The following is a 14134-nucleotide window of genomic DNA, read 5'->3' as shown; positions in this document are numbered from 1 at the left end:
AGGAACTCTCAATCAAAACAACCCCGACAGATGGCCATCCAGCCTCTGTTTAAAGACCTCCAAGGAAGGAGACTATCACTCTTCCACTGTCGAACAGCCCTTACTGTCAGGAAGTTCCTCCTAATGTTGAGCTGGAATCTCTTTTCCTGGAGCTTGCATCCATTCTTCCGGATCCTGTTCTCTGGAGCAGCAGAAAACAAGCTTGCTCCCTCCTCAACATGACATCCCTTCACATATTTAAACAGGGCTATCATATCCCCTCTTAACCTTCTCTGCTCCAGGCCAAACATACCCAGCTCCCTTGTCATTTGTCCCCAGAGCACTGAAGATGTGACCTCCATACACACATGTTCATACAGCTTTGTGAGCCACAGGTTGACGTCTGTGACCCTGGCAGAGGTTGCATGACCGCAAAAGCATCTTCGGGGAGGCCATTCGCTGTCGAACGCATGCGCCACACAGCCCTGGGAGGCTTCCGTGTTTGGTTACTTTGCTCTGCATCGCCGGAAGCTCCGTTGTTATTGCTGTTGATGTGTACCTTCAAGTCATTTCCAAATTATGGCCGTCTTATCATGGGGTTTTCTTGGGGAGATTTGTTCGGAGAGGGTTTGCCATTGCCTTCTCCCAAGGCTAAGAAAGTGTGGCTTGCCCAACAGTGAGTTTGCATGGCCGAGCCAGGATTCGAACCCTGGTCTCCAGAGACGTAGTCCAACACTCAAACCGCCACTACATTTATAACTTATAATCCTTAACTATTTATACAAAAGCATCTGAGGAGGTAGACTTTAGTCTAGGAAAGCTCCTGCTGCCAACTTCTTTCTTTCAGTGAGTCTCAAAGGTGCAACAAGACCTCTCCACATACTTGACCCTATATATGCATCTAAGGAAGTAGACTGAAGTCTAGGAAAGCTCCTGCTGCCAACTTCTTTCTTTCAGTGAGTCTCAAAGGTGCTCCAAGATCTCTCCACATACTTGACCCTATATATGCATCTAAGGAAGTAGACTGAAGTCTAGGAAAGCTCCTGCTGCCAACTTCTTTCTTTCAGTGAGTCTCAAAGGTGCTCCAAGATCTCTCCACATACTTGACCCTATATATGCATCTAAGGAAGTAGACTGAAGTCTAGGAAAGCTCATGCTGCCAACTTCTTTCTTTCAGTGAGTCTCAAAGGTGCTCCAAGATCTCTCCACATACTTGACCCTATATATGCATCTAAGGAAGTAGACTGAAGTCTAGGAAAGCTCCTGCTGCTAACTTCTTTCTTTCAGTGAGTCTCAAAGGTGCTACAAGATCTCTCCACATACCTGACCCTATATATGCATCTAAGGAAGTAGACTGAAGTCTAGGAAAGCTCCTGCTGCCAACTTCTTTCTTTCAGTGAGTCTCAAAGGTGCTCCAAGATCTCTCCACATACTTGACCCTATATATGCATCTAAGGAAGTAGACTGAAGTCTAGGAAAGCTCCTGCTGCCAACTTCTTTCTTTCAGTGAGTCTCAAAGGTGCTCCAAGATCTCTCCACATACTTGACCCTATATATGCATCTAAGGAAGTAGACTGAAGCCTAGGAAAGCTCATGCTGCCAACTTCTTCCTTTCAGTGAGTCTCAAAGGTGCTCCAAGATCTCTCCACATACTTGACCCTATATATGCATCTAAGGAAGTAGACTGAAGTCTAGGAAAGCTCCTGCTGCCAACTTCTTTCTTTCAGTGAGTCTCAAAGGTGCTCCAAGATCTCTCCACATACTTGACCCTATATATGCATCTAAGGAAGTAGACTGAAGCCTAGGAAAGCTCCTGCTGCCAACTTCTTTCTTTCACTGAGTCTCAAAGGTGCGACAAGATCTCTCCACATACTTGACCCTATATATGCATCTAAGGAAGTAGACTGAAGTCTAGGAAAGCTCCTGCTGCCAACTTCTTTCTTTCAGTGAGTCTCAAAGGTGCTCCAAGATCTCTCCACATACTTGACCCTATATATGCATCTAAGGAAGTAGACTGAAGTCTAGGAAAGCTCCTGCTGCCAACTTCTTCCTTTCAGTGAGTCTCAAAGGTGCTACAAGATCTCTCCACATACTTGACCCTATATATGCATCTAAGGAAGTAGACTGAAGTCTAGGAAAGCTCATGCTGCCAACTTCTTTCTTTCAGTGAGTCTCAAAGGTGCAACAAGACCTCTCCATATACTTGACCCTATATATGCATCTAAGGAAGTAGACTGAAGTCTAGGAAAGCCCATGCTGCCAACTTCTTTCTTTCAGTGAGTCTCAAAGGTGCAACAAGACCTCTCTGTCTAGATACTGATCCTACATACTAACATGGCTATATCTTTGAATTCTGTTTATATTACAATTTCTCTTCATGATCTTAGTAGCAATGTTTGCAAAGGCTACTTAGTTGTTTATACAAGGTGTGACAGTCCAGGAATTGTCAAGGTGACCTAGAGATTTGTTTTCAGGAGAAGATCTTGCAGGACACTTAAAATTTCCTCTCCTTTCCCAAAACAATATCCCATTTCCCACCGTTTTCCTTCCTCCTAAGATGTCTAGAGAAATAAGGATGGTTGGGGTCCTTTCCAAGTTCCTATTCTAAAATCCGATCCTTCCACGAAAAGAAATCCCGATTGCCCACAATGTACCCTTTTTTGTATTTTTGGGTACCTTGAAATGCTTCAAATTAATCTAGGATGAATCCACACTGCAGAAATAACGCACTTTGGCACCGCTTCAAGTGCCACGGCTCAGTGCTATGCAACTCTGAGGTCTGTAATTTTGTGAGATGAGATTTGTAAGGATCGGGGTTGCTACAGAAATAATCTGGTTTGGCATCACTTTAATGGCCAGGCCTCAATGCTATGGGATTCTGGGATTTGTAGTTTTTTGGGGAGAGAGAGATTTAGCCTTCTCTGTCACAGAGCTCTAGTGCCACAACAAAATAGGGCCTGTTACAGACTGCCAAAATAAAGCTGCTTCGGGTCTCTTTGGAGGTATGCTATTTAAACGATGGATGCATCCTAAGAATCCGGAAGCTGCACCAAAGCTGCACTCCAGTGCTTAGGAATGGAGTGTGGCTTTGGCGCAACCTCCGGACTCTTAGGACCCATGCGTCATTTAAATAGCATACCTCCAAAGAGACCCGAAGCAGCTTTGGCGCGACCTCCGGACTCTTAGGACCCACGCATCATTTAAATAGCATACCTCCAAAGAGACCCGAAGCAGCTTTGGCGCGACCTCCGGACTCTTAGGACCCATGCGTCATTTAAATAGCATACATCCAAAGAGACCCCAAGCAGCTTTATTTGGGCAGTCTGGAACAGGCCATAGTTTGGTGTGAGTAGCCACCGTCTGGGGCCAGTTGGGTGCATAATGCTCTAGACTGGCGCCAGTCTAAGTATCAGTGTTTGTTGTTGTTGTTATTGTTGTTACTCTATGTTTACTTACTCTGCTCTTCATAACTAGAAGCTCCATTATGGAGCTCCATAACTGGAAGCTATTGTTATAATATCTGTAGATACCAATTTACGGCTCAAAGGCCTAACCATGGCAATCTGAAATCGGAGAGCGTCTCTGCTTGGTTGCCGATCTCCTCTGCTACGGATCTCTTGTCATTTTCGTGGCCATTGCTTTGTCGACTGGCCTTTCCGTTTGGTGTTTTTCCATCCTTGATCACAAATGGGGTCAGAGGTATCGGAGACCAGCCTTTTGGTAGCGCCGGGTCCGAAAGCAAGTCCTTTTTACCCGGACAAAGGTTGCGAGAGGCGTATAATGTCTTCTCTTATGGCTGACTGAATGGCATGTGCGCACGGCTCATAAACCAGAGGGCAAAAAAGCCGTAACTTCGACGCATAATTAAAAACCAAAACCAAGAAAAGGATCGGAAGGCAATCTCGAGATGCAACCTCCTGATCCTTTGGGGTCAAAGTCGATAAAATCCAAATGTGCTGTGCAAGGATAGAGTTGGAAGGTACCTTGGAGATCATGTAGTCCAACCCATGGCCAAGGACTCTTGTAGGAAACCATGTCTTCTTGGGGACCAACGCAGGGAGCAATCTGACAGTGCTGCCTCAAAATTTAGGGAGCTTTGGGGTAAGATGTTCTCAGTGGGTTTTGTAGAGAGATCTTGTAGCACCTTTGAGACTCACTGAGAGAGAGAAATTGGCGGCATGAGCTTTCGTAGGCTTCAGTCTATTTCATCAGATGCATTTGAGAATCAAGAAATGTGCTCCTGCTGTCAGCTTCTTTCGTTCAGTGAGTCTCAAAGGCGCTACAAGATCTCCCTACGCATTGATGCTACAGACCAACATGGCTATATCTTTGAATTCTCTACCACTTTAGAAAACGTTAGGATTGAACCATGGGGGCTAAAATGGTGTCAAACCGTATTATTTCTGCAGTGCAGACTGGACCTTAGATAATTCCTTTCAAGTCTTGAACGGAACCAGGAATAGATGGGAGCCACCAAACATCACCATTTCCATCTCCTTCTTCTTCTTTGATGGGAATGCTTGTGAATTTGGATGTCGAGCCAGATAAGCCTGGCGTACAGATCAAATATTTGAAATCAAATCAAATCTACAATGTAAACACTCTTGCCCATGTCAACGTTGCATACGGTTATGCTCCGAAGTGAATGCTTGCTACAGTCACGAAAGAATCTGTGCAACTCCGGCTATGTTTATCATTGTCTGGCTGGAGGAATGAACCAAGCAGAGACTGTCACAAAACTACACATCCCTTGGGCCATGACAGTTAAAGCAGTGTCAAGGTGCAATGTAGATGCATCCTGAATTATTTGGAAGCATTTCAAGGTATTGGGGTATTTAAGGCTGGAATACAGATGGGAGCCGCAGTCGGAAATGTCTCTCGGGTGTTGTTTGGGTGCAGCCCTTCTTTGTGCAACATGGCAAGGCCTTGCCCAGATGGGGAAGAGCCACAGAGGCCCTGGAACTAAGGCTCCTATATATTTCCCAGAGCCTGTGTTTATGGGGCAAAGTTCTCCTCCCTGTGCAAACAAAGCTCAAGCCCCTGGCCCTGAGGAGGCTCTTTGCAAAGATTGCCCTGTTTGCTTTAAGAGGGGGCCTTTGCACTGGGAAAAAGGAGCTGGGCCAGGAGTCCGCTCCCGCACACCTGGTGCCAAGGACAGACCAAAGCGACACTTTGCCATCTGGGGCCACCATTTCGGGGACACACCTTTGCATGCATGCACACACACACACACACACACACGCAATGTACACACTCTCCTGCACATCAGTATTGAGTACGGTTATGCTCCAAGAACATCTGTGTGCTTTGTCATCTTGGTAACTTGTTGTTGTTGTGCGCCATCAAGTTGCTTCAGACTTATGGCGGCCCTAAGGCAGATCTATCTGTCGCAACTGAGAGTGTGTGATTTGCCCAATGGATTTCCATGGGCAAATGGGGAATTGAACCCTGATCTCCAGAGTCCTACTCCAATGCTACTATACACAGTAGCTTGTTGTTGTTGTTTCTGACATATCATGACCCTAAGGCCATGAGACCATCGACTCTCACAGGGTTTTCTTGGCACGTTTCTCAGAGGCACTTTGCCATTGCCATCCTCTGAGGCTGAGAGAGTGTGACCCAGTGCGTTTTTATATGGCCAAGCCGGGATTCAAATCCTGGCCTCCTGATTTGTAGCCCATCGCTCAAACCGCTACACTATGCTGACTCTTGCACCAAAGTAAACCAGGATCGCTTGGTAGATTTGTAGTTGATCACTATGGACTTCTGGCCCTTAGGTTTTTAAACAGTAGTACATTTTCTTGGCACATTTGTTCAGAGGCCGCTTGCCGTTGCCATCCTCTGAGTCTGAGAGACTGTGACTTGTGAGACTTTGAGAGAAGCAATAACGTGACTTCTCCTTCCTCTCGCCCTATATGTCTCATATTTGTTTCTGAGAGAGAAAGAAAGAGAAAGAGAGATAAGAGAGATATCACAGCATGTGTTTTCTTGTACTTTTATAAGGTGTGGCTCTCATGGACCTTCAAGTAATTCTGGGTGCTTCCAAAGAAGGTTTTTATCTGGAAAGCGTCCTGCCTCTGTGGTAGCATTTTATGGGAGTCAAGGTCTAGATTGGTAGTTCCCAAACTTTGGTCCTCCGGGTGTTTTGGACTTCACCTCCCAGAATTCCCAACCAGCTTGGCCAAACATCGGCCACAGTCAAAGTCTGGAAACCACTGGTCTAGATTATGTCTTGGTGCTTGTGATCCGGCTTTGGCTCTTGACGCAGACAAATGCACACGCTTAAGATGCGAAGGGTAAAATAACAGTGCAGTATCTTTTGGTGAATAGTCAAAAGAGCTGTCCATCTCGAAGCATCTGACTGACACACTGACCCACACTCAGGCTTTGGGATGTGCTGTCTGTGGGCTGCATGTACCCCCGAACCCCACTTTTGCAGTCCCCAAAGCCCCCTGGTAAGTCACCAAACCCCTTTGACACATGCTCCTTACCCCTGGATGTTGCAGTGATTGAATTCCTGTTGGCATACGGTTCGACGCTGCTTTAACTGTCATGGCTGCATCCTATGGAATCCTAGGATTTGTAGTTTGTTGTGGCACTGGCACTCTCTGTCAGACAAGGCTAAATCCAGTTGGCCCCCCATATCCACAGATTCTTTATCCACGGATTTGAACAAAAATACCGTATATACTCGACTATAAGTCAACCTCATGTATAGGTCGAGGGCACGTTTTGGGGCCAAAATTATGGATTGTGATATGACTCGTGGATAAGTTGAGGATAAAACTTAGGGACATGCAAACTGTGCGGCATCTCTCAGGAACAAAAATGAGCGGCTCCAACTGGGTTATTTTTAGTCCGTGCGGCGGATGTCACGAGTGCGCACTGTGGCACAACAGTGACATAAGCGTTGTGCAGCGACATCTATACGCTGTGCGTCGCTTATGTCATGATGGCGGTCCCCGTGTGGATGGGAGGCCGCCATCATGACGCCGCTATTATGTGCTAGGGTTCGGGAATGTGCGGTTAGGGCCGAGACAGACAGGTGGAAAGTGGTGTGGCAGCACTGATTCTAGGGTTCGGGAATGCACACCAACCGCACATCCCCGTGTGGATGGGAGGCCGCCATCATGACGCCGCTATTATGTGCTAGGGTTCGGGAATGTGCGGTTAGGGCCGAGACAGACAGGTGGAAAGTGGTGTGGCAGCACTGATTCTAGGGTTCGGGAATGCACACCAACCGCACATCCCCGTGTGGATGGGAGGCCGCCATCATGACGCCGCTATTATGTGCTAGGGTTCGGGAAGGTCCGGTTAGGGCCGAGACAGACAGGTGGAAAGTGGTGTGGCAGCACTGATTCTAGGGTTCGGGAATGCACACCAACCGCACATTCCCGAACCCTAGAATCAGTGCTTCCACAGCACTTCCCACCTGTCTGTCTCGGCCCTAAAGTTTCTAGACTTATACATGAGTATATACAGTATATAAATTTAAAAAGCAAACCATTTTATATAAGGAACACCATTTTACTACAGCACTGTATTTAACGGGACTTGGGCCTGTTACAGACAGCCAAAATAAAGCTGCTTCGAGTCACTTTGGAGGTATGGTATTTCAATGATACATGCGGCCTAAGAGTCCAAAGGCCGCACCAAAGCCATGCTCCAGTCCTAAGGACTGGAGTGCAGCTTTGGTGAAGCTTCCAGACTCTTAGGACTCATGCATCATTGAAATACCATACCTCCAAAGTGACTCGAAGCAGCTTTATTTTGGCTGTCTGTAACAGGCCTTAAGCACCCACATATTTTGGCATCCGTGGGGGTCCTGGAACCAAATCCCAGCAGATACCGAGGGCCCACTCTATCTCACAAAAATTGCAAATCCCCAAGTCCCGTAGCATGGAGCCATGGCAGTTAAAGCGGTGTCAAACTGCATTAATTCAGCAGCGTAGATGCCGTCCTAATCCAGCACTTGAACCAGTATACCATGCTGCAAGTCATAGTGGAGGGGAAATGGAGAATAGAGACAGACGCAACTTTTGGCGAAAGCCTAAAGATAGGTGGAATAACATGCAGAATCCGAGTCACTTTGGTGTGTGCTTGTGTACAGAAAGAAATGCTGATTAAATCAGTGGTTTTATACTCGGCCAGCTAGGTTTTTTTATTGTTATTATTATAAAGCCAGGGAATAAATTCTTGGCATATTTCTGGGGAGGATATTGCCGAGTCTTATTTACCCACTCTTGTTTTGCTAAGATGGCCGAAAGAAACGGAAGGAGGAAGGAGAGGGCAGGTAAATCAGGTGACGAAACCTCTCTGAAACCCGAAAGCAAAGCCATCTGCAATTGGGTAATTTCCTAGCAGAGGATGGGCCTGTTTTTATTTTCATGGCAATCTGCGCGCACCAGCGGTGTGTTTCTGCGACTCAACCGATGTCTGACTTTGATCCGGGAGAACACTAGGTACACAAGGAAGGCAGCAAACACAAACGGTTGGGTTTGATAAAACCGACTACTTCAAACCGGGTATACAGTTTGAGAGCGGTGCTCCTGACTTGTATTCCGCCTCGTTTTATCCTCTAGGTAAACGGAGAGGTCTTGTAGCACCTTTGAGACTAACTAAAGAAAGAAGTTGGCAGCATGCGCTTTCCTAGACTTAAATGCATTTTGTAGACCAAATGCATCTCAGGAAGCAGACTGAAGTCTACGAAAGCTCTTGATGCCAACTTCTTTCCTTAGGCTCAAAGGTGCTACAAGATCTCTCTACGTACTGATTCTACAGACCAACACGGCTGTATCTTTGAATTCTCAGTCTTGGGAAAAGGGTGGGATATAAATAAATATAACAACAACAACAACAACAACAATAATAATTCTACCACTAAGTCAGCAGAGCAAACGAAAATCACATTGGCCTGATACAGACAGCCAAAATAACGCTGCTTCGAGTCACTTTGGAGGTATGCTATTTAAATGATACATGCATCCTGAGAGTCCAGAAGCCGCACCAAAGCCACGCTCCAGTTCTAAGGACCAGAGTGCAGCTTTGGTGCAGCTTCCAGACTCTTAGGACACATGCATCATTGAAACACCATACCTCCAAAGTGACTCAAAGCAGCTTTATTTTGGCTGTCTGTATAGGGCCATTGTAAAGTTGAAGGCTTTCCTGGCCGGCATCCATAGTTTTTTGTGGGTTTTTTGGGCTCTGTGGCCATGTTCTAGAAGAGGTTATTCCTGACGTTTCACCAGCATCTGTGGCTGGCATTGTCCGAGAAAGTCACATTGTTGGTTTGAGTCCAGTTCCAGGAGAGTAGCCATGTTAGACTAACATGGCTACCCTCTTGGAACTGGGCACAAACCAACAACACTACTTTTGTTGGCTCAGTTGACTTAGCAAAAACCACACAATGTATTTCCAGACCCTCCAACATTTCATGGATGAAAACCAGGACACACGAAGTCAAGGAACAGCAGACTGGTTGGTCAAGATGGCAAAAGGGAAGATCAGATAAGATCAGCTAAGAGCCTGCAGCAGTTTGCTTTTGCTGGATCCTGCAGGGAAGGGCTAGTTTCAGGCTCTCCATCCATAACATTTAGTGCAGTTTAGGAGCCAGTGTGGTGTAGTGGTTTGAGCATTGGACTATGACACCGGAGACTAGGGTTCAAATCCTGGCTTGTCATGTAGGCCTGCTACAGACTGCCAAAATAAAGCTGCTTTGGGTCTCTTTGGAGATATGCTATTTAAATGATGCATGGGTCCTAAAAATCCAGAAGCTGCACCAAAGCTGCACTCCGGTGCTTAGGAATGGAGTGTGGCTTTGGCGCGACCTCCGGACTCTTAGGACCCATGCATCATTTAAATAGCATACCTCCAAAGAGACCCAAAGCAGCTTTATTTTGGCAGTCTGTGCCTGTTACAGACTGCCAAAATAAAGCTGCTTGGGTCTCTTTGGAGGTATGCTGTTTAAATGATGCATGCATCCTAAGAATCCGGAAGCTGCACCAAAGCTGCACTCCAGTGCTTAGGAATGGAGTGTGGCTTTGGTGCGACCTCCGGACTCTTAGGACCCATGCATCATTTAAATAGCATACCTCCAAAGAGACCCGAAGCAGCTTTATTTTGGCAGTCTGTAACAGGCTGTAAACTCCCTGGGTTAACCTTGGGCAAGTCACACTCTCTCAGAGGATGGCAATTTTATATAAGGCACATCATTTTACTATGCCACTGCATTTAATGGGACTTTAAAGCATCCATGGGTTTTGGGGCCTGGAACCAAACCCCAGCGGATACCAAGGGCCCACTGTATGTTCTATCTGGAAAGTTTTTAGCGCCATATTGCTATTTGCTCAGGCCAAATTGCTTGGAGCAAAGTCACTTCTTTGCACTACAGTTCCCAGAATCCCCCAGCCGGCCTGATCCCCATGAATGTCCCTGTTAATATGAGACAGGAGGGGGGGGTCCCAGTGATGTTATTCAGCCTTATAGAAAAAGCATTGATCGTGATAGCTTTATAAAATATAACAAAGGATAAAAATATTGATCTGATGGAAATTAAATTTTCTAACCTCTATACTGAAGAGAGAGAGAGAGAGAAAACCCCAAACTTTCTGCAGCCTTTTTTACAGCTTTGGAATCACTGCTTTTAGGAGAATATGAGAGTTATCAATCAATGAAATAATGCTTTCTATGCTCTATGCGCTGAAGAGAACGAAAAAGCCCCCAACTTTTTACAGCTCTGATTTTAGCAACTTTCTGAGCACAGCTTTTAACATTATGTGGAAGTTGTATTCCAACCAAATAACCTTTTTTTTCCCAAGGAAAAAGAAAGTTTTCACTCATTTATCAGTGTCCGTGAATGGCCATAGTTTATTTTTATGACCGGTTTAAATTTTTAACCGAGGTTTTACACTCTCTCATCCCAAAGTAATCATCGCTGTAAGCATTTTGAGCAGCGGGAGGCGATAATAGACCAACAGGACAATGTGATTTATGCATATCTACTCAGAAGCAAAGTTCGACGGAGTTTATTGGGATTTACAACTTGATGATGATGGAAGACCATCAGTGGAAACTGTGTGGTCCTACAGATAGCTAGAAGGCTGGGCAATTCCCATTGCTGTTTCCAATAAGGCAATTCTTTCAATACACGTCTATTCAGAAGCAAATTCCCTGTTACAGACTGCCAAAATAAAGCTGCTTGGGGTCTCTTTGGAGGTATGCTGTTTAAATGATGCATGCATCCTAAGAATGCGGAAGCTGCACCAAAGCTGCACTCCAGCGCTTAGGAATGGAGTGTGGCTTTGGCGCGAGCATCCTAAGAATCCAGAAGCTGCACCAAAGCTGCACTCCAGCGCTTAGGAATGGAGTGTGGCTTTGGCGCGAGCATCCTAAGAATCCAGAAGCTGCACCAAAGCTGCACTCCAGCGCTTAGGAATGGAGTGTGGCTTTGGCGCGAGCATCCTAAGAATCCAGAAGCTGCACCAAAGCTGCACTCCAGCGCTTAGGAATGGAGTGTGGCTTTGGCGCGAGCGTCCTAAGAATCCAGAAGCTGCACCAAAGCTGCACTCCAGCGCTTAGGAATGGAGTGTGGCTTTGGCGCGAGCATCCTAAGAATCCAGAAGCTGCACCAAAGCTGCACTCCAGCGCTTAGGAATGGAGTGTGGCTTTGGCGCGAGCGTCCTAAGAATCCAGAAGCTGCACCAAAGCTGCACCCCAGTGCTTAGGAATGGAGTGTGGCTTTGGCGCGAGCATCCTAAGAATCTGGAAGCTGCACCAAAAGCTGCACTCCAGTGCTTAGGAATGGAGTGTGGCTTTGGCGCGAGCGTCCTAAGAATCCAGAAGCTGCACCAAAGCTGCACCCCAGTGCTTAGGAATGGAGTGTGGCTTTGGCGCAAGCATCCTAAGAATCTGGAAGCTGCACCAAAAGCTGCACTCCAGTGCTTAGGAATGGAGTGTGGCTTTGGCGCAACCTCCGGACTCTTAGGACCCATGCATCATTTAAATAGCATACCTCCAAAGAGACCCCAAGCAGCTTTATTTTGGCAGTCTGTAACAGGCCTTAATTTCCCATCCCCTTTCTATTTCCCGTCCACACCCAGGTGTTTTACCTGATTTAATCGTACTCCTTCAATACTTATATTCATTGGAGGTTAACTGTTGTTTCCCCCTTCCTTTTAGCGAGGACCCTTGGCGGGCTGCAAAAATGATAAAAGGCTACATGCAACAACACAACATCCCGCAAAGGGAAGTGGTGGACGTCACTGGACTGAACCAGTCTCATCTCTCCCAGCATCTCAACAAGGGGACCCCCATGAAAACCCAGAAGCGTGCAGCCCTCTACACGTGGTACGTCCGGAAGCAGAGGGAGATTCTTAGGCGTAAGTACTGTTGGCTTGTTGGGGTGGGTAGTACTCCAAATGGAAGAGTTTTACCTTTGTCGAATGTAAAAACCTCAAAGTCCCAGTCCGTTAACTCCCTCTTTCCCCTATTGCAGCCCAATTCAGTATTTTTAAGTCCAGGAAACATATCCAAGGGTAGCCATGTTGACCACGTATGAAAATTGTATTTTGCTGCGACACGGTTAGCCTTGGATAGGTTTCCTGGCCATTCTGTATGGTAAAAATTATTGTCTCACGCTTTCCAGAGTCAGGGTTTTCTGCTGAATGAAGATACCTTCCAATGGAGCTTGCAATAAGCTGCTGGTTTAAGTGTATTTATTACCTACAATGATAATCATCGGCCTGTTACAGACTGAAAAATAAAGCTGCTTGGGGTCTCTTTGGAGGTATGCTGTTTAAACGATGCATGCATCCTAAGAATCCAGAAGCTGCACCAAAGCTGCACTCCAGTGCTTAGGAATGGAGTGTGGCTTTGGCACAACCTCCGAACTCTTAGGACCCATGCATCATTTAAATAGCATACCTCCAAATAGACCCGAAGCAGCTTTATTTTGGCAGTCTGTGCCTGTTCCAGACTGCCAAAATAAAGCTGCTTGGGGTCTCTTTGGAGGTATGCTGTTTAAATGATACATGCATCCTAAGAATCCGGAAGCTGCACCAAAGCTGCCCTCCAGTGCTTAGGAATGGAGTGTGGCTTTGGCGCAACCTCCGGACTCTTAGGACCCATGCGTCATTTAAATAGCATACCTCCAAAGAGACCCAAAGCAGCTTTATTTTGGCAGTCTGTAACAGGCCATTATGTCTTTTTCAGCTACAGTTATAACTCACCTTTCTTCCAATGTTCTCAAGGCACTGGGGGTTTATCTACATAATACAATTTGACACCACTTTGAGTGCCATGGCTTCAATCCTACAGAATCTGGCGATTTATAGTTTTGTGAGGCGCCAGCACTCTTTGGCAGAGAAGGCTCAAGACCTTGTAAAACTACACATTTCTACTATTCCCACACTGTAGAAAGAATGCAGTTTGACACCACTTTAACTGCTATGGCTCCATCCTACAGAACTCTGGGATTTGTAGCGTGGCGAGAAGGCTAAAGACCTTGTGAAGCAACAAATCCCAGGTTTCCGTAGGATGGAGCTACAACACTTAAAGTGGTGTCAAACTGCATTATTTCAACAGTGTAGTGAATGATTCCCAAACTTTGGCCTTCCAGCTGTTTTGGACTTCATCTCCCTGAATGGCATGTCATTGGCCAAGATGGCTGAGGCTTCTGGGATCTGAAGTCCCAAACACCTGGAGAACCAGAGTTTGGGAATCACTGGATGCACCCTAGAATACATAATCCACTAGTAGGTAACAGTCATCCAAAGTGGCTTACCCACAACCAGGAAAACCAAGCAGTCTCTGTTCTCAGATTACCATCTTTACCAGGACTGGGCAAAGTGCAGATGTTTGCCAGATGTTTTTGGGCTACAGCTCTCAACATAGCCCACCATTAGCTATGCCGACTAGGACCACCGCTCTCAAAAGGCAAACACAGAAGGCAAAGGAGATGGGGAAGGAAAAGGTATTGGCAAAACCAATTCATCTTTCATCAGGGTTTGTGGAACGGCTTTGCTTCCTTCCTCCAAAATCTTTTATGGAAAGCTCCAAGGGGTTCCATTCTAGAACTTCAGGATGCAAAGCACATACTTTGCCATACAACCCTTGAGTAGAGGGCTTCCCGCAATATAGCATGCAATGCTACCTTATA

The 14134-nt window shown here is 46.2% G+C and overlaps 1 protein-coding gene across 1 annotated transcript in view; it reads left to right on the top strand.

Annotated features, from left to right (window-relative positions):
• LOC149286414 (hepatocyte nuclear factor 1-beta-like) overlaps positions 1 to 14134 on the top strand; it is a 70848-nt gene that overhangs the window by 11522 nt on the left and 45192 nt on the right. Inside the window, exon 2 of the mRNA XM_089494199.1 lies at positions 12157 to 12356. Within this exon, the coding sequence (XP_089350325.1) occupies positions 12157 to 12356 (200 nt within the window). The remainder of the gene's footprint in view (positions 1 to 12156; positions 12357 to 14134) is intronic.

Source organism: Sceloporus occidentalis, unplaced genomic scaffold, assembly GCF_023333645.1.
Source record: "Sceloporus occidentalis isolate IW3139 unplaced genomic scaffold, rSceOcc1.0.p SCAF_69, whole genome shotgun sequence".
NCBI classification, from domain to species: Eukaryota; Metazoa; Chordata; class Lepidosauria; order Squamata; family Phrynosomatidae; genus Sceloporus; species Sceloporus occidentalis.
Note: the sequence above shows the minus strand (reverse complement) of the source record. Positions and strands in the feature narration are given on the sequence as shown.